This window comes from Vulpes vulpes, chromosome 7, assembly GCF_048418805.1.
Source record: "Vulpes vulpes isolate BD-2025 chromosome 7, VulVul3, whole genome shotgun sequence".
NCBI lineage: Eukaryota > Metazoa > Chordata > Mammalia > Carnivora > Canidae > Vulpes > Vulpes vulpes.
In genome coordinates, this window is record NC_132786.1 from 8,822,512 (window position 1) to 8,844,823 (window position 22,312).

Here is a 22,312-nt window from a genome sequence, read left to right on the forward strand (position 1 = left end):
GTTATAAAAGGGTTTTTAAGTCGAGCCAAAAATCTATCAAATTTAGAATAACATTTTTGCTCCGTTTCATCTTCAGGGTGGACACTGAGTGTTTCTTAAGGCACTGTCAAGCCAAAGTTTGACAGATGCAAAAGAAAGAATGTTGTTGTGATGGCTTGTTCTATTGTCATAGCAACCCAAATAAATATTTTCTTATACCCCTTTCTTCATTTCCCCAATGATAAACATTTGTTTTTTAGTTTATTAATTTCAATTCCCAACATTCTGACTAATCTACAGACCAGGCCGAATAATAAAGTCAGAGCTGCACATAAACAAATTTGTCCAAAAGTTTTATGGAACAACGTTTTTGTTGTTGTTGTTGTTTTTAATTTTATTTATTTATTCACAAGAGACACAGGCAGAAACACAGGCAGAGGGAGAAGCAGGCTCCTCACAGGGAGCCCGATGTAGGACTCAATCCCAGGACCCCAGGATCACGACCTGAGCCAAAGGCAGATGCTCAACCGCTGAGCCACCCAGGTGTCCCTATGGCACAAAGTTTTTAACATTTTTTAAAAGATTTTATTTATTTATTCATGAGAGACACAGCAAGAGAGAGAGAGAGAGAGACAGGCAGAGGGAAAAGCAGGCTCCATGCAGGGAGCCCGATGCAGGACTCAATCCCGGGACCCTGGGATCATGACCTGAGCCAAAGGCAGATACTACTAAGCCACTGAGACACCTAGGGATCCCCACAAAATTTTTAACATTCAAGAAATTTCCTTTTTATCTTTTTATTTAGAGTATATGAAGACTGTAAGCCAAATGAGTACTGATAAGTAGGATTAGGTGGTCCAATCTTGATAAATACTGGAGTTTGCCCTTAGCTTTGGCACATGAGCAACTGCACAGATGAGTTCCTAGGTAGCTATGCACCTTCATTTTTTTTATGTGCTCCTTTTTGCTTTTTTTTTTTTAAATCAGTTTCTGTAAGCCTAAATGGGGATTCCCTGTCCTGTCTAGAATCAGTTGTGCTTGGCGATGTTTGCCATCTCAGAAGAAGGTAGGGTAGGGCCACCTGGGTGGCTCCATCTGTTAATTGTCTGCCTTTGGCTCAGGTCACGATCCCAGAATCCTGTGATCCACTCCTGCATATCTATCTCTCTCTCAAATAAATAAATATAATCTTTAAAATAAAGGAAAAGGTAGAGTTTGTGAACATGCCCTCTCTAGGCAGAACAGCTGCCCAAGGCCTATCTGCAGGGTGGTCTGACGTCCAAAATACTACTTCAGAAGTCGTCAGAGTGGCTAACAGTCTTAGAGGTACATACATTTAATTCAGCAAAATCCTAAGAAAAACACAACTTAGTAACATAATGGCATCAGTCTGATTAAATATTAAATATATGAACAGCAAGAAGAAAACATTTGGAGCAAGATTTATTTATTTTTAAAGATTTTTTTTTTTAATTTTTATTTATTTATGATAGTCACAGAGAGATAGAGAGAGGCAGAGACACAGGCAGAGGGAGAAGCAGGCTCCATGCACCGGGAGCCCGACGTGGGATTCGATCCCGGGTCTCCAGGACCGCGCCCTGGGCCAAAGGCAGGCGCCAGACCGCTGCGCCACCCAGGGATCCCCAAAGATTTTATATATATTCCTGAGAGACACAGAAAGGGGCAAAGACATAGGCAGAGGGAGAAGCAGGCTCCCTGCAGGGAGCCTGATGTGGGACTCCATCTGGGGACTACAGGATCAAGCCCTGAGCCAAAGACAGACACACTTAACCGCCAAACCACTCAGGCGTCCCTGGAGCAAGATTTAGAGACTAGCATAACCACAGTTGTCTTCTACCTCAGATCCATCACTAGCAAAATATTGGGCTAAAAACTTGTTCCAGATCTTCCATCAGGGTCACATGCTCCCAGGCTGTGCTTGCTTTGTGTTGCCACCTTTATGTGGAGCTCACTGCAAGGACTCATAAACCTCTCTGGTACTTTTATCTATAGTTTGTCCGAGGCAACTTCACTACTCTTCTGTCCTGTCTCCACTAATGAGCCTTGGATTATCTTCTGATGGCCTTGGTTCTTTTCACTTTGCAGCTATTTCTAGTGCCTGGTTTTCTCTCTCATAGATTTGTAGTTTGTAAACATTAAACATGGAAGGAAGGATGCGTGGGTGTCTCAAATTGCTAAGCCTCTGCCTTCAGCTCAGGTCATCATCTCAGGGTCTTGGGATTGAGTGGAGTCCCTCGACTTGGGCTTCCTGCACAGTGGGGAGTCTGCTTCCGCATCCCCCTCTGGCCCTCCCCCTAGCTTATGCTCTCTCTTGCTCAGTCTCTCAAATAAATAAATAAAACCTTTAAAAAAAATAAAGCTGGAAGGAAGTTAGAAATTATCTAGGCCACTCTACTTATTTACAGATGAGGAAGTTCAGGGCTTTTACCTGAGATCATACAGAAGGTAGCAGAGTCCATTTTCTTGAGGCCCAGCCTATGTTTTTTTAAAGTTTGGCAACATGTTACTTCCAGGTGTGAAAGTACAGTGATGGAAATATGGTAGCTGGTGCATGTGACATCCACCTCCCATTAGGTCTCCCCAAGTACCAGACCAGACTGAAGTTTGCCTTTGTTCATATTCCTGGGAATGATAGATACACTAGCAGAGATACTTTGCTTGGGATACCAACAGATGCTGATGGGATCATTCTTCAAATTCCTGGGGAGTCTAACTTAGCAAACACATTGTTTACTTTTCTGGTAGCATTTTAGAGAAGGCTCTGTGTTCAGTTCTTACTGGTTCCTAGATAAATTGGAAGGTTGCTGAGCATAGTAACCCCACATATGGCAACAGAGGTTTGCTAGCAGCCAGAACCAAAGTGTCTTCCCTAGGAGAACTTCAGTACGCACAAGTGCATCCTGATGGCTCTAGACTAGTGCTTCAGCCCTCATAGGGCACCACCAAATAGCAAAGCATTCTGGGACCTGACTCTTCTCCTCTGTGCGCTTCTTTAAACCCTGTGGCCCAGCCAGCCTCCCACATGGGCATCACCTCCCTCCCCTCCTGTACAAATCGATCACAGCTGTATGCTGGTGTTGCTTTCCTCTACCCCCACAGTAACGAGAGCCAGCTGCGAGGGCTCTGGTCCTAGGACTTCCTCCAAAATATTGCCTCTCCTCCAGCCAGCAGATGCTCAGGAAAGCTGTGTGGCAAGCACACTTGAAAAGTTATCCACAGTATCGCCCAAACCAAAGCCTGTTCTTTCCATATTCCTAAGAGACCACCCATCCTAGCAGTGCCCACACCTCACCCCTCACGGAACATTCCTCTAGCCTCTTTGAACCTCGGAATAAAATTCCATTAGCACTTGCATGAGAGACTGAGAAAAACACAAACAACACTCAAAATAATCCCATCTTTTTCTCCTCTACCATTTATTTTGGGGGAAGAGTTGTCACTATACAATTTGCAGAATTCGACCTTTCCTCCTAGTGTTTCAAGAGGGAGAGGTGGGTGTTTTTTTTCCAGCATATTGATGTGGGCTAATAAGCGAGAGGAATGAGCCACTCCTCAAACACTGCCCACCTGTTGTCACGAGTGCCCTATGCTCCATATGTGCCTGCCAGTGAGGTGCTAATGATAGCCAGGTGTGAAACATTTGGCTCCAGCTGCAACAGCACATCAGATGATTTAAAAACCAACAAACAAAAACCACTTGTTAGGGGATCCCTGGGTGGCGCAGCGGTTTAGCGCCTGCCTTTGGCCGAGGGCGCGATCCTGGAGACCCGGGATCGAATCCCACGTCAGGCTCCCGGTGCATGGAGCCTGCTTCTCCCTATGTCTCTGCCTCTCTCTCTCTCTCTCTCTCTCTCTCTCTCTCTCTCTCTCTCTGTGACTATCATAAATAAATAAAAATTAAAAAAAAAAAAAAGCTAAAATCTTAAAAAAAAAAAAAAAAAACCACTTGTTAGGAGACATAGCAGAGGCAGCACCTACCTAGTGGTCAGCAGGGTACCCAGCTAAGTTGTCATCTTTGGTCCCCATCAATATTGAATTCATTTGTCCTTTAGCTCAGTGCATTCCAGTGGCATAAATGAATTCGATCTTTCTGGAACATTTATTCACCCACTGTGTGTATCTGGCTAGTGCTGGCATTGCTTATCATTCTTCCTGACCTGTTCCAACTGCCTTCCTCATCCAGCCGGTTCCCACTCTGCAGCTGAACAGGGATAGGGGGGAGTCTCCCAGAGCTGCTGGACTGCCTAGGCCTCCCCTAGGAGCCACAGGGTGCTCTGGCCACAGAGAGAAGCCAGCAACTGATTACACTTTCTCATTCCAGGGATGAGGCTGCAAGAAAGCAAGAGGGCAGAAGGCATTTTCTTTGAGTTGGAAAAAAAAATAAACACATTTATTTTTCTATCTCAGTGATTGAGGAAACCACAAAGGCTTCACACTGTGCCTCTTCATGCCTCCATTCCCCTCCTCGTGGCTCTCCCCACCCCATTGCAGAGGTCAGCTTCCTCCCGGTCTTTTTAGCTATTAAAATTTGTAAGAAGGGTGGTGCCTGGCCAGTTTAGTCAGTAGAGCATGGAACTCTTGATCTCAGCATTGTGAGTTCAAGCCCCATATTAGGTGTAAAGCTTCCAAGAAAAAAAAAAAAGATTCAAAATAAGATGAACTCCATCTGTAAGGTGGCTCTGTGTCTAAAATTCTGTGATCCTATAATTTCCCTGGGGTCAAAAGTGCTTAAACCACAACTCTGAAAATACTTCAGTGTGAGCACTGCATTTGAATTCTCTGTTAGGGAGCAAGTGGAAGTGAAAAGCTTCAGAGCCTGCTGACATGGGCTCCGCATGACAGCTCCCACCGCCGCAGCCCACGCGGGAGCCACACTTCTTCCACGTCACATTTAAGAGTTTATAGCAAATGTGCTATCAGAAGAGATGGGTTTCATCCATGAGGCTCCATTCAGGGAATTCTTTCTCCCAGTCCTTAAAGTCCCCCTGGTCACTTGGGGATGAAAGCCAACATCCTTGTAAAACATGGAACATACCAGAATTCCTTTTTTTTTTTAAGATTTTATTTATTTATTCATGAGAGACACAGAGAGAGAGAGAAGCAGAGACATAGGCAGAGGGAGAAGCAGGCTCCATACAGGGAGCCTGACATGGGACTCTGTCCTGGGACTTGATCCTGGGACTCTGGGACCATGCCCTGAGCCAAAGTCAGATGCTCAACCACTGAGCCACTCAGGCATCCCACATACCAGAATTCCAACTGAACTATCACTGTCCACCTGTCTCCAGCCTCCTGTTCTATGGTCCAAATTGTTGACGTCAGACCCTTTTAACTGCAGGCCGTGTCATGAGAAATGCCTCTCACGTTCAGACTAATGCAAACACCACATGCAAGCACACAGGTAGTCACACCTGGAACAAAATGCAGCATACTCTCTTCTCATCTATTTTTTTGGTATTTCTAATGCTGATTACAGCCCACTAAAATTATTTCAGGACTCAGTAATGGGCTGCACAGTGTAGTCTGAGAAGACCTGTTTTAGCCCAACTATCCCCTTTTTATTTTAACATCCTAGTTTCCTCAGCTGTGTCCTCACAACTGTAGTATGCGAGCGAGCAGATCAACTTTGTATACTGCTCACACAGTGACAGAGATTAGTCCTAAAATTTAAAAATTTTAGAACAAGGTAAATTCCACACATTCAGTGATCAAGAAAAAACATTTTTGTAAGATTTTATTCATGAGAGACACACAGAGAGACAGGCAGAGGGAGAAGCAGGCTCCATGCATGGAGCCGATGTGGGATTCAACCCTGTGCCCCAGGATCACACCCTGAGCCAAAGGCAGAAAGGTTCAACCGCTGAGCCACCCAGGTGTCCCAGTGATCAAGCTGGGGATGGAGTCCCAGTCAGGCTCCCTGCATGGAGCCTGCTTCTCCCTCTGCCTGTGTCTCTGCCTCTCTCTCTCTCTCTCTCTCTCTCTCTCATGAATAAATAATAAAATGAAATCTTTAAAAAAAAAAAAAAGATAAATGGATGCCTTAGGAAAAATGCATTGGGAAACAAAGAAAGTCATTTGACTGCCTTTATAGAGATACTTGCTTGATTGCAGCACTCTGGCACAGAATTCCAAAGTATGCCTGTATAGATGCTTGACGTCAGTGGAATCCAGTAAGGAAGTATTCATCTATCCAGTTCTGCTTCCTTGCAGTTATGCCTAACAGAGCAGAGCGGAGAACTGGGGCAAACACTCAAACAAAATGCTGGTTACAGGGCCTGTGCCATGCGGAAGATGCAATATAATCAGAGGAGAACCTAGAGGAGGCCCTTGCCTATATTTTATTCTTACACATATTTCTAACAAGATTCTGAAGTTTAAAATCCCATGGCATTTTAGAAACAGCATATTAGAATGGGAGCAGAGAGGGTCTGCCCTCAGCAGGCTCACCAGTGGCAAGAAAATGCAGGGAAGAAGAGAAAGTCAGCTCCTGCTCACCTGGAGAGGCTGCCGGGCATCCCTGTGTGTGGCACGGTGGGGCTGACATTCCAGCTGATAGTCCCGGGCAATCCAGCTAGTCATCTATGCATGAACCCAGGCTCCGCACAGAGCACAGGGGATAGTGATCACAGGAGCTCGGGGCTTGCCAATAAAGGCTCTTCCATGATCGTTCTTCTTTAAGGGAGACTCCCAATGTTGTTATTTTTTTAAGTTTTGAATGCTGGGTAAGGGGTAACTGTACATGAGTTTCACTTTTACACAACAGAGCCTCGGAGCTGACTGCTGCAGTATAAATACCAGAGTTGCCCCATTTCTCTTGATTGCACCTAGGTATTCATGCTTGGCTGAGCAAATGTGTGGAAGAGAACAAAGAGAAAGCTAGTGTTAGAATATAGAAGCATCTTCAATAAGAAATTCATGAGCATCCATGAGAAAAGAGACTTTAGTTGATATAGAAGGGTTTAGGAAAGGGGTGGAAGTGAATGATCAAAATGTCACAAGAATGTAGTTCACATGTGAAGGAACACTAGCAAAAATTAGCTGAGGCATGAAATTCATCCTTCTAGCTGTGTCTTTTTTTTTTTTTAATTAATTTATTTATTTATTTATGACAGTCAGAGAGAGAGAGAGAGGCAGAGACACAGGCAGAGGGAGAAGCAGGCTCCATGCACCGGGAGCCCGATGTGGGATTCGATCCCGGGTCTCCAGGATTGCGCCCTGGGCCAAAAGCAGGCGCCAAACCGCTGCGCCACCCAGGGATCCCTCTAGCTGTGTCTTAAAGCCTCACACAGGCTCCATGTGCCTGGACAATCTGTGTTAGGACTGTGTTACATAATGTACCTAATACATGTATGACACCTTTTCTGACAAACATGCCTATGGGATGGAGTGCCCACATTTCTCTCCAGCCTCCTCCACGGAGGCTGCCCACCCTGTGAGGCTGAGCAGGCCCTGTCCAGAGCTTTCCCTGAATCTGCCCCTTCTCCCCTTCTCTACCTTCTGCTGTAGCACGCTGTCCAAGTGCTGCCACGCCATGGTGGCTGTCATCTACCCCTTCACCTGGCAGCACACCTACATCCCCGTACTGCCACCTGCCATGATCGACATCGTCTGCTCACCAACCCCCTTCCTCATCGGGCTGCTCACCAGCTCACTGCCGCTGCTCAGGGAGCTTCCACTGGAAGAGGTGAGCTCTGGGGACATCCCTATTCCCTTCTGGTGGGGACCAGAGGGTAGAGGGGAGGTGCTGGCTAAGGCACCACAAGCACGCCACGTCAGAGGATACAACCCCCAAGCCTGCTTCAGTAGATCCTCGGTGACTGCAAATTCAGTTTTCTCTAAATGAACCCACTGGCCTGAACACCCATGGAGAAAGGCAACAATCCACAACTTAGCCAGATGTTAAAACACTTGATCTGTAAGTAGCCATCCACCCTATCCTGCCCTCCCACCTCTTTCCAACACTGAGGAAGAAAGGAAGGAGCTAACAATTGCTGGAATTTATATTTGGACTAATAACAAAGCTGATGAAGATTGTGCCCCTACAAACACTGATGTGAAAAAAGACAATCACTAAAATGTTTTTAATGATCCCCTTCTGGGTTTTCAGGTTACACCCACATGAGGGAAGTCCTACCTGGCATTTCTGTGGGTCTTTAGCCCCAGTCCCTTCCTCTAAATAATCTCTATCCCATGTACTGATGTCTCCCAGCAGTCAGCAAGGGAACCATAGGGGCCTAAATGATACCACTAACTTCTGAACCCCCAGGGGAACGCCTGTCCCTGAAATTCATCCCAAGCCCCCAGATGTGGCTCCTCTAATTGCCTAGGTAGGCCTAAAGTATTCACCAGCACATACAGGTCTTTGAGCATGTGTTTCTGAATGGCAAGGAGTTTGGGTACCCTGTGATTCCTGCAATGGCTCAGTTTAACCCCACGTGTGTGTTTGAGAAGAAAGGAGAGAGCTGCCTCAGCTCCTGGATATGTACATCATCTGGGATGTATTACAGTCTGTGTTTCCAGCTGTTGGTGAAAACATGGTGGCTGTGCAGGCCTGTGCTCTTCCTCCATCATAGCCAGTGGCCCATGCTGAGGTCTAAAAGAAGCCCTCACTTGCCTCTCTAAGCCCCTGCAGCTTGATTTTACTCTTTAGTTGGATCCACTCCTCTGGGTTCCTCTCCTCCTCTCCCACTAAGAGAAATGACAAGGCCAAGTGGGTAGCTGGGAGGAGAGAGACCCTTAGGAGTGAGAAGTACAGAGTTGAATGGAATGGAAATAATGGGCCCTGTAGCATCTTTCACCCACCTCTAAAAACCCACACACTAAAAATCCATCCCAGAGCCTCTGCCTTAGCCAGACTGGGAATGGGGCAAGGAGTCCAATCTGTGGTAGACACATGGCCCAGCCTGTGGTTTCAGTGTTGAAAACATGCAATTCTGGAAAGCTCTTCTCCACCCCCTACCTCCCCTCTTCATCATTTGTGGCTACAGTGGCAACGTCAGGAAACCACAAATGGGCCACTCCACCCTCCACCCCAGCTGCCTGTCTGGATGCCAAGAAGGAAGAAGACTAAGAGTCTATCACTATACCCTGGAAGCCCTGGTGACAGTAATCAGCCCTTTTCCTCATCTTGCAGGTCCTTGTGGTCGACCTCGTCAATAATCGCTTCCTCAGACAGGTGAGTAAAAAGGCCAGCTTCGAGGATCCCTGGGTGGCTCAATGGTTTGGCCCCTGCCTTCGGCCCAGGGTGTAGTCCTGAAGTCCCGGGATCAAGTCCCGGGATCGAGTTCCGCATCAGCCTCCCTGCGTGGAGCTTGCTTTTCCATCTGCCTGTCTCTGCCTCTATGTCTCTCATGAATAAATAAATAAAATCTCAAAAAAAAAAAAAAAAAAAAAGCCAGCTCCAACCTGCTGCTCTTTTTTCACCTCTTTGCTATTTGGGACACAGGTTTCCAGGTCTGGAAAGGCTCCTTCCTTGATGGGCCTGGGATTTCAAAACAGGCCAGTGGGCTTGGGTGATACCTGGCCAGGGCTGGGCTGAGTACAGGACTGAAGGCAAGGGCCAAAGAGGAAGGGCTAGGCAAAGGATTTAGTCTTTGTGTATTGTGCCACAAAATTGTTTTCTAACAATTAGAAGCTTTGTAAAGGTTATATCTATAGATGCTTATCTTTTTCAAAATGTTTTTAAAAATATCTGTTAACAAAGTTTATATCAAGTGGAAAAAATTAGGACACATGATTATAGACATTATTGTCTTGATCTTATTTTTTATTAAAAGTAAAGAAAAAAAAAACAGTTTGGCCCTTAACACAGGTGCCCCACCTCCCCTGCAGTATAATAACTTTTGAGGGATCCCTGGGTGGCGCAGCGGTTTGGCGCCTGCCTTTGGCCCAGGGTGCGATCCTGGAGACCCGGGATCGAGTCCCACGTCAGGCTCCCGGGTGCATGGAGCCTGCTTCTCCCTCTGCCTGTGTCTCTGCCTCTCTCTATCTCTCTGTGACTATCATAAATAAATAAAAATTTAAAAAAAAAAATAACTTTTGATTTACCAACAACTTAATTACCGATAGCCTACTCTTGGCCAAAAGCTTTATTGATAAAAGCACATATTTTGTATATTATATGTACTATATGCTGTATTCTTACAGTAAGTTAAGCTAGAGGAAAGAAAATACTATAAAGAAAATCATAAGAAAGAAAAAACTCATAGGACTGTACTGGACTTATTGAAAAAAACTTGCCTATAACTGGACCTGTGCAGTTCAAAACTATGTTGTTTAAGGGTCAACTGTGTGTGTGTGTGCACGTGTGTGCATGCACAGGTGTGTGTGCACACCTGCCTCTAAAAGAGATTGAGAGGAAAACACCAAAACATGGATGTTGGCTGTCTTGGGGTAGAAGACTGAAAAGGAGACAGTGAATGAGTGATCTTAAATTGTTTTAATATTTTCATATATTATCAGGGCACCAGATGGTTCAGTCAGTTGGGCGCCTGCCTTCTGGTCAGGTCATGATCCCACGGTCCTGGGATTGAGCTCCACATTGAGCTCGCTGCTCAGTTCTCCCTCTTCCTCTGCCCTTCCCCCTGCTTTTGTGCTCTCATGCTCCTGAGCTTGCTCTCTCTCTCTCTCTCTCCCTCCCCCTTTCTTCCAAATAAATAAAATCTTTTTTTAAAAATACATTTTCTGGGATGCCGGGGTGGCTCAGCAGTTGAGCGCCTTGCCTTTGGCCCTGGGTGTGACCCTGGAGTCCCTGGATCGAGTCCCACATCAGGCTCCCTACAAGATGTCTGCTTCTGTCTCTGCCCCTCTCTCTCTATGTCTCTCATGAATAAATAACTAAAATCTTTAAAAAAAATACACTGTCTTGTTATCACTTGTCAAAGAGGGCTAAATCCTATTAGATCTTGCAAAGAATCATTACAGAAAGGTTTTCCAGGCATTCTGGTGAATTGCTTTTAAACTTGGCATTGCCATCCTGCTGAAAAGTCCTGTCATGTTCATGTTTTGTTTTTTTTCTTAAGATTTTGTTTATTTATTCATGAGAGACACACAGAGGCAGAGACACAGGCAGAGGAGAGGCAGGCTCCCTGTGGGGAGCCCGATGTGGTACCCAATCCTGTTCTCTGGGATCACGCCCTGGGCTGAAGGCAACGCTAAACCGCTGAGCCACCCGGGCGTCCCAAGGATTTCCTTTTATTTATAGCTGCCTAATAATTCTATTATATGTGTATATATGTGTATATGCATTCCATTGTGTGCATGTGTATGTATATATATATCATGTGTGTATACATATACACACAATCATATTTTCTTTATTCATTCATCCACAAATGAACACTTAGGTTGTTTCCATGCCTTAGCCTTTGCAAATAGCGCTGTGATGAGTATAAAGGTGCAGATATGTCTTCAAGATAGTGATTTCAGGGCGCCTGGGTGGCTCAGTCAGTTAAGTGTCTGACTCTTGATTTCAGCTCAGGTCATGATCTCAGAGTGGTGAGATTGAGCTCTGTGTGGAACCCGCTTATGATTCTCTCTCTCCCTCTCTCTCTGCCCCTCCCCTCCCGCACTTTCTCTAAAAAAAAAAAAAAAAAAAAAATTAAAGAGGCACTGGGTGGCTCAGTGGTTGAGCATCTGCCTTTTTTTTAATAATTTTTTTTAAAGATTTTATTTATTCATGAGGGAGAGACACAGGCAGAGGGAAAAGCAGGCTCTGTGTAGGGAGCCCAATGCGGTACTCGATCCCTGGTCTCTAGGATCAGGCCCTCGGCCGAAGACAGGCGCTAAACCGCTGAGCCACTTAAAAAAATAATAAAAAAATAAAAAAAAATTGATGATTTCATTTCCTTCAGATATATACCAAGAAGTGGGATTACTAAATCATATGGCAGTTCTATTTTTAATTTTTTGCAGAACCTCCATACTGTTTTCCATAGCGGCTGCACTAATTCACATTCCTCCCAACAGTGCACGAGTGTACATCTATTTCTGATGGTTTCTTTCACTGTTCAGAAGCTTTTTTTTTTTTGTATCGGAGTTTGATTTGCCAACATAGCATATCACCCAGTGCTCATCCTGTCAAGTGCCCCACTCAGTGCCCATCACCCAGTCACCCCAACCCCCCACCCCCTCCCTTTCCACCACCCCTTGCTCGTTTCCCAGAGTTAGGTTCACCCTCACTGATATTTTCACTCATTTTCTCTCTCCCCCCCTTTTTAAAAAATATTTTATTTATTTATTCATGAGAGACAGAGAAAGAGGCAGACACACAGGCAAAGGGAAAAGCAGGCTCCATGCAGGGAGCCCAACGCAGGACTCCATGCCGGGTCTCCAGGATCACACCCTGGGCCGAAGGTGGGGACTAAACCGCTGAGCCACCCAGGGATCCCCCTCTCCTTTCCCCTTTAATCTCTTTCACTTTTTTTTATATTCCTCGAATGAATGAGACCATGTAATGTTTGTCTTTCTCCAACTGACTTATTTCACTCAGCATAATACCCTCCAGTTACATCCACGTTGAAGCAAATGGTGGGTATTCGTCCTTTCTGATGGCTGAGTAATATTCCATAGTATACAGAGACCACATCTTCTTCATCCATTCATCCTTTGATGGACACCAAGGCTCCTTCCACAGTTTGGCTATTGTGGACATTGCTGCTATAAACATTGGGGTGTGGGTGTCCTGCCGTTTCACTGCTGCATCTGTATCTTTGGGGTAAATCCCCAGCAGTGCAATTGCTGGGTCGTAGGGCAGATCTATTTTTAACTCTTTGAGGAACCTCCACACAGTTTTCCAGAGTGGCTGCACCAGTTCACATTCCCACCAACAGTGTAAGAGGGTTCCCTTTTCTCCACATCCTCTTCAACATTTGTTGTTTCCTGCCTTGTTAATTTTCCCCATTCTCACTGGTGTGAGGTGGTATCTCATTGTGGTGTTGATTTGTATTTCCCTGATGGCCAGTGATGCGGAGCATTTCATCATGTGCTTGTTGGCCATGTCTATGTCTTCCTCTGTGAGATTTCTGCTCATGTCTTTTGCCCATTTCATGATTGGATTGTTTCTTTACTGTTGAGTTTAATAAGTTCTTTATAGATCTTGGATATATCTTTATCTGATATATCATTTGCAAATATCTTCTCCCATTCTGGAGGTTGTCTTTTAGTTTTGTTGACTGTTTCTTTTGCTGTGCAGGAGCTTTTTATCTTTTTTTTTTTTTTAAGATTTTATTTATTTATTCATGATAGTCACACAGAGAAAGAGAGAGAGAGAGGCAGAGACACAGGCAGAGGGAGAAGCAGGCTCCATGCAGGGAGCCCAACGTGGGATTCGATCCCGGATCTCCAGGATCGCGCCCTGGGCCAAAGGCAGGTGCCAAACCGCTGCACCACCCAGGGATCCCTGATTCCACACAAATCTTAAGATGATTTGTTCCAACTCTCTGAAGAAAGTCCATGGTATTTTTTTTAAAGATTTTATTTATTTAATCATGAGAGATACAAAGCAGGAGAGAGAGAGGCAGAGACACAGGCAGAGGGAGAAGCAGGCTCCATGCAGGGAGCCTGATGTGGGACTCGATCCCAGATCTCCAGGATCAAGCTCTGGGCTGCAGGCAGCGCTAAACCGCTGTGCCACCCGGGCTGCCAGAGTCCATGGTATTTTGATAGGGATTGCATTGAATGTGCAAATTGCCCTGGGTAGCATTGACATTTTCACAATATTAATTCTTCCAATCCATGAGCATGGAATTTTTTTCCATCTCTTTGTGTCTTCCTCAATTTCTTTCAGAAGTGTTCTGTAGTTTTTAGGGTATAGATCCTTTACCTCTTTGGTTAGGTTTATTCCTAGTATCTTATGCTTTTGGGTGCAATTGTGAATGGGATTGATTCCTTAATTTCTCTTTCTTTAGTCTCATTGTCTTTCTTTAGTCTCATTTCTAGTGTATAGAAATGCCACTGATTTGTGGGCACTGATTTTGTATCCTGTGCAGAAGCTTTTTAGCATGATGTAGTCCTTGTTTGTTTTTGCTTTTGTTACTTGTAACGTTTGGTGTCATATCCAAAAAGCTTTGCCAAGACCAATGTCAAGGAGTTTTTTCCCTGTTTATTTCTAGTAGTTTTACAGTTTCAGGTCTTATCTTTATTTATTTTTTTTTTTTTTAAATATTAGAGAGAGAGAGAGAAAGAGAGAGAGATGCCTGGGTGGTTCAGGGGTTGAGCATCTGCCTTCAGCTTGGGGCGTGATCCCAGGATCCGGAATCGTGTCCCACATCGGGCTCCTTGCGTGGAACCTGCTTCTTCATCTGCCTGTGTCTCTGCCTCTCTCTCTCTCTCTCTCTCTCTCTCTCTCTCTGTGCCTGTCATGAATGGGAAAATACAAATCTTAAGAGAGAGAATGAGAGAGCAAGAGCACACATGAGGGGGTTTCGGAGAGCAGAGGCAGAAGCAGACTCCCTACTGAGCACAGAGCCTGACTCCAGGCTCCATCCCAGGACCACGAAATCATGACCTGAACTGAAGGCAGCCACTTAAGACTGAGCCACCCAGGCCCCCCTCAGGTCTTATCTTTAACTCTTTAATCTGTTTCACGTGTAAGTTTGTGAATGGTATGAGATAGGGATCCAATTTCATGCCTCTGCATGAATTTCCTGGGGCCATTTGTTGAAAAGGCCATCATTACCCCCACTAAATTCTTAGCCCCCTTGTCAAATATTAGTTGACCATGTATGCATGGGTTGATTTCTGGGCTCTTGACTGTTTCATTGATCTATGTGTCTGTTTTCATGTCAGTCCCATACTGTTTCTTGTTTGTTTGTTTGTTTGTTTGTTTTTTAAGATTTATTTATTCATGAGAGAGAGAAGCAGAGACACAGGCAGAGGGAGAAGCAGGCTCCCTGCGGGGAGCCCGATGTGGGGCTCAATCCCGGGGACTCCAGGATCACACCCTGGGCCAAAGGCAGGTGCTTAACTGCTGGGCCACCCAGGAGTCCCAAATAAAAATCTTAAAAAAAAAAAAAAAAAAAAAAGCCATTGCAATTTTGGTAGGGATTGCACTGAATCTAAAGATAGATAGCTGTTGATTTTTCCAATTCTTTTTTTTTTTTAAGATTTTATTTATTTGGGATCCCTGGGTGGCACAGTGGTTTAGCGCCTGCCTTTGGCCCAGGGCACGATCTTGGAGACCCGGGATCGAATCCCACGTCGGGCTCCCGGTGCATGGAGCCTGCTTCTCCCTCTGCCTATGTCTCTGCCTCTCTCTCTCTCTCTCTCTCTCTCTGTGACTATCATAAATAAATAAAAAAATTTAAAAAAAATAAGATTTTATTTATTTATTCATGAGAGACAGGGAGAGAGAAGCACAGACACAGGCAGAGAGAGAGGAGCAGGCTCCATTCCATGCAGGGAGCCTGATGTGGAACTCGATTCCAGGTCTCCAGGACCACACCTTGGACTGAAGGCGGCGCTAAACCCCTGAGCCACCAGGGCTGCCCTGATTTTTCCAATTCGTGAACACAGAATATCTTTCCATTTATTTATATCTTTTTCAAATTCTTTCATCACTGTCTTCTATATCACATTTAATCCTTACAATGAAGTAAATATTGATTAGTACCTGATTTTACAGGTGAGGAAACTGAGGCTCACATTGCTTGTAAAAAAATGAAATCAAGAGGGACGCCTCGCTGGCTCAGTGGAAAGAGCACGCGACTCAGTCTCAGGGTTGTGAGTGTGAGCCTCTCGTAGGATGTAGAGATTACTTAAATAAATAAAACCTTTTTAAAATGTGGGATCATGGAGGTCCCTGGGTGACTCAGTGGTTGAGCATCTGCCTTTAGCTCAGGTCAGGTCGTGATTCTGGAGTTCCAGGATTGAGTCCCGCATCAGGCTCCCAACAAGGAGTCTGCCTCTCTCTCTCTGTCTGTCATGAATAAATAAATAAAATCTTTAAAAAATAAAATGTGGAAAAATAAAAAATAAAATGTGGGATCAAGACTCAAATCTCAGACTCTATCTCTAAATCATGTTTCTTCCACTAAAACAGAAACTGCCAAGATTGCCCTGCAGCATATCCAGTGTGACCTGCTGGCCAGGATGCCACTCTCATCCCCAGAAGCATTGGGGCACTGGCCCACCTGCTTTTTTCTGCTTTACAGATGGATGATGAGGATTCCATTCTCCCCAGGAAGCTTCAGGTAGCCCTGGAACACATTCTGGAGCAGAGGAATGACCTGGCTAGTGACCAGGATGAAGGACCCCTGGACTGCAAGCGTGGTAAGTGGTCAGCCGCCTACCAGACTGCCTAACACTCTTCCGTCTTTAGAGTCGGGCAGCAAATGGGCAGGTGACTAGTCCTTCCACGTGGCATGGAGTTAAGCAGGAAAACTGTCGCAGAGAGGCGTGCAAGGAGAGAAACTGGGTGTGTGAGCCCTTGTCTGGGTCTTATGCTAACAATGAATTGTGAGAAAGAGGGATGCCTGGGTGGCTCGTTGGTTAAGCGTCTACCTTCGGCTCAGGGTGTGATCCTTGGGTCCTGGGATCGAATTCTGCATCAGGCTCCCTGCAGGGAGCCTCGCCTCCCTCTGCCTACATCTCTGCCTCTCTCTGCGTGTCACTCATGAATAAATAAATAAAATCTTAGAAAAAAAAAGAATTGTGAGAGTTTCCCACCTCCCTCCTCCCTAAAATGCTCAAATAAAGTGGGGGGAAGAGATGGTTTCATTACTCTGGGTAACCTTTGTCACGGAAGATTATGACTCGCTTTAGTAGTTACTTGTGCCCGTGGGCTATCTGTGCTCTGCCCCTGCCCTCTGCCCTCACTAGTGCTGACCCGTCCTTACTCTGCTCAGGCCCGGAGTCCAGTCCCTTGAATGAGGTGGTGTCCGAGGCCTTTGTCCGCTTCTTTGTGGAGATCGTGGGCCACTACTCCTTGTTCCTGACAGCGGGCGAGCGCGAGGAGAGGACCCTGCAGAGAGAGGCCTTCCGCAAAGCCGTCTCCTCCAAGAGCCTCCGCCGCTTCCTGGAGGTTTTCATGGAGACCCAGACCTTTCGGGGCTTCATCCAGGAGCGGGAGCTACGCCGGCAGGATGCCAAAGGTTAGGGGGCACCTTCCATGTGGGGGCCCTAGGCAGCTAGAGATACCAGGCCCCAAGAGGCAGAGGAGCAGGAAGGAAGGTCATGGGTCCAGGGCGCAGATGGAAGCAGCAGCCTGGCCCCCTTCAGAGAAGGCTCCTTTTTGCCCCCTTGGAGCTGGTCACACTGCCCCAGTGTCTTGCCTGTCTTCTCTGGCCATCTCTTTCCCTTCTCACAACCTCTCCCAGAACCACAGTCCAGCTTCTGGTGGCAGGTTCTCCTTTTGTTCCATCTTTCCAACTTGATACAACTCTGGAGAACATGCTTTCCTATCTCTCACTGGCCCCTCATCTTCTCCTCAGGCCTTTCCTCCCTTCTTCCCATCTTTCCTCCCGGTTTCCCTGGAATGTGGCCCTAGGCAGGAGCCAGCTAGAATGGAACAAGGGGAGAGAGAAGATGGCTGTGCCCCTTACTCTGTGTCACTGCCTCCTCACACTCAGCCGGATTAGTAGGACAGCAGAGGTAGGACAGCAGAGACTCTCCCAACTTGGGGAGCTTGTGGCTCATCTCACCAGGGAACCTGCACTCTTCTCTCCTTCCCTTTCCTGTCCCCTCTGGCTGGGTTCCATCACACTCCCAGGCTGGAGGAGGGGAAGTATGTGAAGGAGGATCAAATCACTCCCCTCTCTTTCTTGCATCATCTTAAGTCCTTTTGGGAATCTAAAAGCTAGAAATGTTGGTAAAGCCTAGCACTGATGGGAATTAGACCTGGGTGGGGTAGATGCTTACCACAGTGTGGGGAGAAGCCAGCGTGGTGGGCAGGGAGAGCAGAGAGGGTCCCAGGAGAGCCTCTGGCCCCAGGCCTTGGTGTGGGTCCTCCGGTGCTGTGATGGCAAAGGCTGGGGGAAGGAACCGAAGCCTTACATTCCTGGAGCTCTTTGCAAAGTAAAGGCAGAGGCTGGCCACACTCCAGCTATTCTGAGGAGTGGTATCTGAAGAGACAAAAGGAAATTGATTAGAGCCTGGCTCACACAGCTGACGGCAGGATTCCTTGAAATCGAAGCTCTGCTTACGAGAACATCTGCTTCCAGATCACTATCTGATGGAAAGGTTGAGATACAAAAGCTTAAAAGTATCATGGAAGGCATCCCCTGTCAGGGAAGATGAGGGAGAAAGGAAGACAGTAGCTGAGGCTCACACCCTGGTAGCAGCTGAAGGCACCTCTGAGGTGCCTGTCTGGTCTTCCTGAGCTGACAGATGGCAGACGGATTCCCAGGAAGCTCAACCACCTGGCCAGTGTTCCTCTTAGGGGAGACTGAGGAAAAGGGAGACTACAGGAGTCCTGAAGGCCAGGGCCATCTGGTTCATCTGTGAAACTGCGTGCCTGGCACAGTGTAGACACTTGGAAGGTGTTTGTTGAATAAAAATAGGATTTCATGTACGAGCTAGCTTTACAGCCTTCCAAAGACAGTTATTGCACAAGGCTGGGCAATTATAAGGGCAATAAAAACCCTCATAAACCTTCTGATTCGGAGCATGTTTATAGGAGCAGCTCGTTTCAGAAGCAAGGTTTCTTTTTTTATGGCAGTAGGGAAATGAATATGTTTAGCAGAGAGGAAGAGAGAAGGAACTAAAATGGCTGGGATTTCTCTTGCCAACAGGTCTGTTTGAGGTCCGAGCCCAAGAATACCTGGAAACACTCCCCAGTGGAGAACACAGTGGTGTCAATAAGTTCCTGAAGGGACTCGGTAAGACCCTGCAGTCTCGTTCCCCGTCACCAGCCTCTGGTCCACAGAGTCCCGGTGGCTTCCCTCCACCCGGGCTCAGTAATGCAGAGCTGGCTGTGACTGTGGCATCGGCATTTTAACCTCCTGTCTACTCCAGCCCCAAAGTATAGACAAGGGACACAGAGGACCCCTCCCTGCTTCACTGGCCCCTGGGCCGTCCTGCTATCTTCTTTCACTCTTCTCTCCCACACTCTTAAATCTGCTGGGGACTTGAGCTTAAGAAGCCTGAGGGGAACCAAAAGGAGTATCTGGCAGGAAAGACCTGGACCAGCCTCCAAATAGCCTTAAAAGTGGGAATGTAAGAATTATAAGGGCTTTGGCTCAGTCAGTGGAATGTGCAACCTTGATCTCACGGGTTGTGAGTTCAAGCCCCACATTAGGTGTAGAGATTACTATAAAAAATAAAATTAAAAAAAAAATCAAAGGAATTACTAAGGACTTTGGTTTAATTGAGGATGATAAGGAACACAGGAGGAGCTGTCAGTGGGCCATATTCGTGCCTTGCATGGGACAGACGGTTTCCTAGAGAAGGCCTTCCTACCTTCCCGTGCTGCTGGGGGTTTCTCCTCATGTGGCTCCTCAAGGACACGTTACATTCAGTGCTTCCTGTGTCACCTTCCTGGAGCAAATGCTCCTCTACAGCTCTGACATTCCTTTCAAACCTCCCCACATGGGACACCTGGGTGGCTCAGTGGTTGAGCATCTGTCTTTGGCTCAGGTTGTGATCCTGGGGTCCTGGGATTGAGTCCTGCATCAGGCTCCATGCGAGGAATCTTGTTTCTGCCTCTATGTCTGTGCGTCTCTCTCTCTGTGTTTCTCATGAATAAATAAATTTGAAAAAAATGAACAAACCTCCTCACATCTGAGGAAGATCCCTTTGTGCTGGGGAAGTACATGAAGCAAGGCTCCAGAGGTGGCATGAGAGGCCACAGTCATTCTCCCCACATACGTCCTGGAAAGGGTAGGGTGTAACTTTTGTCTGCCTAGTGAAATGTTCTCTTTCTCTCTTTTTTTTTAGGCAATAAGATGAAGTTTCTCCACAAGAAATAACCTTCAGCTCAGCCTAAAGGAAAAGCTTCCTCCAAGTTGCAACCATATTTTTAAAAAAAACAGTCCTAGTGGCCTTTCTGAAATGCTGGATCCTGGTTGTCGCCAGTGGGGCTACAGACTAGGATGGCTTCTGACTGTCACCAGGCCTCCCCAGGACTGAGGGCCCAAGAGCTGCCCAGCGGGTGCAGCTTCTTCAGAACAGCACTGGAAAGAGAACCCGAAACCAGGCAGGTCACCAACATTCAAATGGATTGTTTGGGTTGTCGGATTTGGGATTTTTTAAATATTTTTAATCTTAGGTATTAAAAAAAAGAAAAGTGTTTGGGTTTTCTTTTTATTATGCCAGGGCTAAGAAAACTGTCTCCTGCCCTATACCATTGTGCCCTGGTTCATCCTGCCTGGCAGCTGGACTCTGAAGCCAAGAGGAGAGGAGGAGGGTGGGAGCAGTGACCAAGGACCCAGAAACAAGGCACTCCTGCGGGTAGAGCTGGGGACAAACGCAGGTGTTAGGGGAGGAGGACTGTGGCGGTCCTGCAGCACTTGTGCTCATGGGTGTCAGGGTGCAAGTCCTCCGAGGGAAAGCATTGGCCTGTGTGTGCAGTGCCCTTACATCGGTCTGAAGGAGGAAGGGGAACAGGAGAGGCCTTGGGCTTCCTGGGAAGAGCTCCACTTCGAGGCCCAGCCAGTGATGCCACCTGGTGGCCGAGGCCATTTGTCGTGCTACCCACTCTTATTCCGGATGGACCTGACACTTCCCGGTGGCCTTTTTTCTCTTGGAAGCCGTAGATCCACCCATTGCCTGAGCAGTCTGTGACTTTTAGGAGGAACACACAAAAAAGAGATCTCCTCATAAGATCTGTTAATAAAATATGCTTGGGGTCTTTAAAATATGTAAGCTGCAGCCTTGACCCTATTCCCATTGATATTGTATGGACAGTTTCCCATCTCATTGTAGGGACCCAGATCAGCATAAATGAAATGGTACATGTACAGAATGAATGGAGAGGCTTGTGGTGTTGATGTTTACTAGGGGGTTGCCTTCATCAGACTGTGCCAGCTAGGCAGCTTGCCTCCCTGGGACCAGAAGCAAGGAGGTAGGGGAAAAGGCTGCACCCCAAGTCCGGTCCTGCAAGGGTCGCAGCAAAGATGCAGGAAGAGAAGGTGGGCAGCACTGCGGCCAACCCCGCTGTTTGCACATCGCACCATTGGATCCCCTCGGGATGACACCTGCTGTCCCCACAAAAAGGTCCCCACAAAAGGGATGTGCTCTGACCTGGGCAATGGCCCAAGGGCCTGTGCCACTTGGCAGAGATTCTCTCCTTTAGGGAGTTGGGAGCAAGGGGTCTTCTAAGCGGGGAGGAAAAAAGAACAGGAGGAAAATGATGGCACGGTTGATCTCTCTACAGTATAGGGTCTTACCTGGGGTCCCAGATGACCCTCTCCCCCTTGCAAGTTACAGCTAAGACTTGGTGCGTCCATTTGTTTCTGAGGAGAGAGGATCCGTAGTTTATATCAAGAGTCTCAAAGGGGTCCAAGGTCCCCAAAATGGTTGGAACCAGGCTGTGCACCACAGTTAGCCTGGGTAGGTATGTGTGGTGAGACCGGGATGGGGGAATCTGAGTGTTAGAGGCTCAGGAATTCGTACCTGACAAGCTCCTCAGATTAGTTAATTTTATGATACCAGTATCCTGTCCAGAGATGATCACTTTTAATATTTTGGAATATACCTTCTTTTCTAACTTATTTCATATTGTTTACTTAACACCTCCAAGTGAATAAATACACATTTTGTCAACATTTCTAATGACTCTGTAACACTCTATTTTATAGACGTATTAGAAGTTATTTTTACCAATCCTCTACTCTTATGTATGCAGGCTATTTCCAGGTTTGTTTTGTTTTGTTTTTAAAGATTTTATTTATTGGGATCCCTGGGTGGCGCAGCGGTTTAGCGCCTGCCTTTGGCCCAGGGCACGATCCGGGAGACCCGGGATCGAATCCCACATCAGGCTCCCTGCATGGAGCCTGCTTCTCCCTCTGCCTATGTCTCTCTCTCTCTCTCTCTCTGTGACTATCATAAATAAATTTAAAAAATTAAAAAAAAAAAGATTTTATTTATTTATTCACAAGAGACACAGAGAGAGGCAGAGGCATAAGCAGAGGGAGAAGCAGGCTCCCTGCAAGGAGCCTGATGTGGAACTTGATCCCAGGACTCCAGGATCACGCCCCGAGCCAAAGGCAGATGCTCAACCACTGAGCCACCGAGGCACCCTATTTCCAGTTTTTAATACCATAAAGAGCACTGAGAAAAGCAACTTTGGGGATGCCTGGGTGGCTCAGGGGTTGAGCATCTGCCTTTGGCTCGGGGCATGATCCAGGGATCTGGGATCGAGTCTTGCATCGGGCTC

General features: G+C 46.6%; 1 protein-coding gene across 22 annotated transcripts in view; it reads left to right on the forward strand.

The window, feature by feature from the left end:
- Positions 1-21,701, forward strand: part of DENND2A (DENN domain containing 2A) — a 106,550-nt gene extending 84,849 nt beyond the window's left edge. For 20 of the 22 annotated variants that reach the window (XM_072762866.1, XM_072762864.1, XM_072762882.1 and 17 more), the window contains 6 exons: positions 7,507-7,684; positions 9,134-9,175; positions 16,152-16,269; positions 16,845-17,090; positions 18,729-18,815; positions 19,873-21,701. In XM_072762866.1, coding sequence (XP_072618967.1) covers positions 7,507-7,684; positions 9,134-9,175; positions 16,152-16,269; positions 16,845-17,090; positions 18,729-18,815; positions 19,873-19,904 — 703 coding nt within the window. In that variant the 3' untranslated portion in view covers positions 19,905-21,701. Of the gene's footprint in view, positions 1-7,506; positions 7,685-9,133; positions 9,176-16,039; positions 16,270-16,844; positions 17,091-18,728; positions 18,816-19,872 lie in introns of all 22 variants that reach the window. The other 2 variants (XR_012002441.1, XR_012002442.1) reach the window with 1 other exon arrangement.
- Positions 21,702-22,312: the final 611 nt, after the last annotated feature.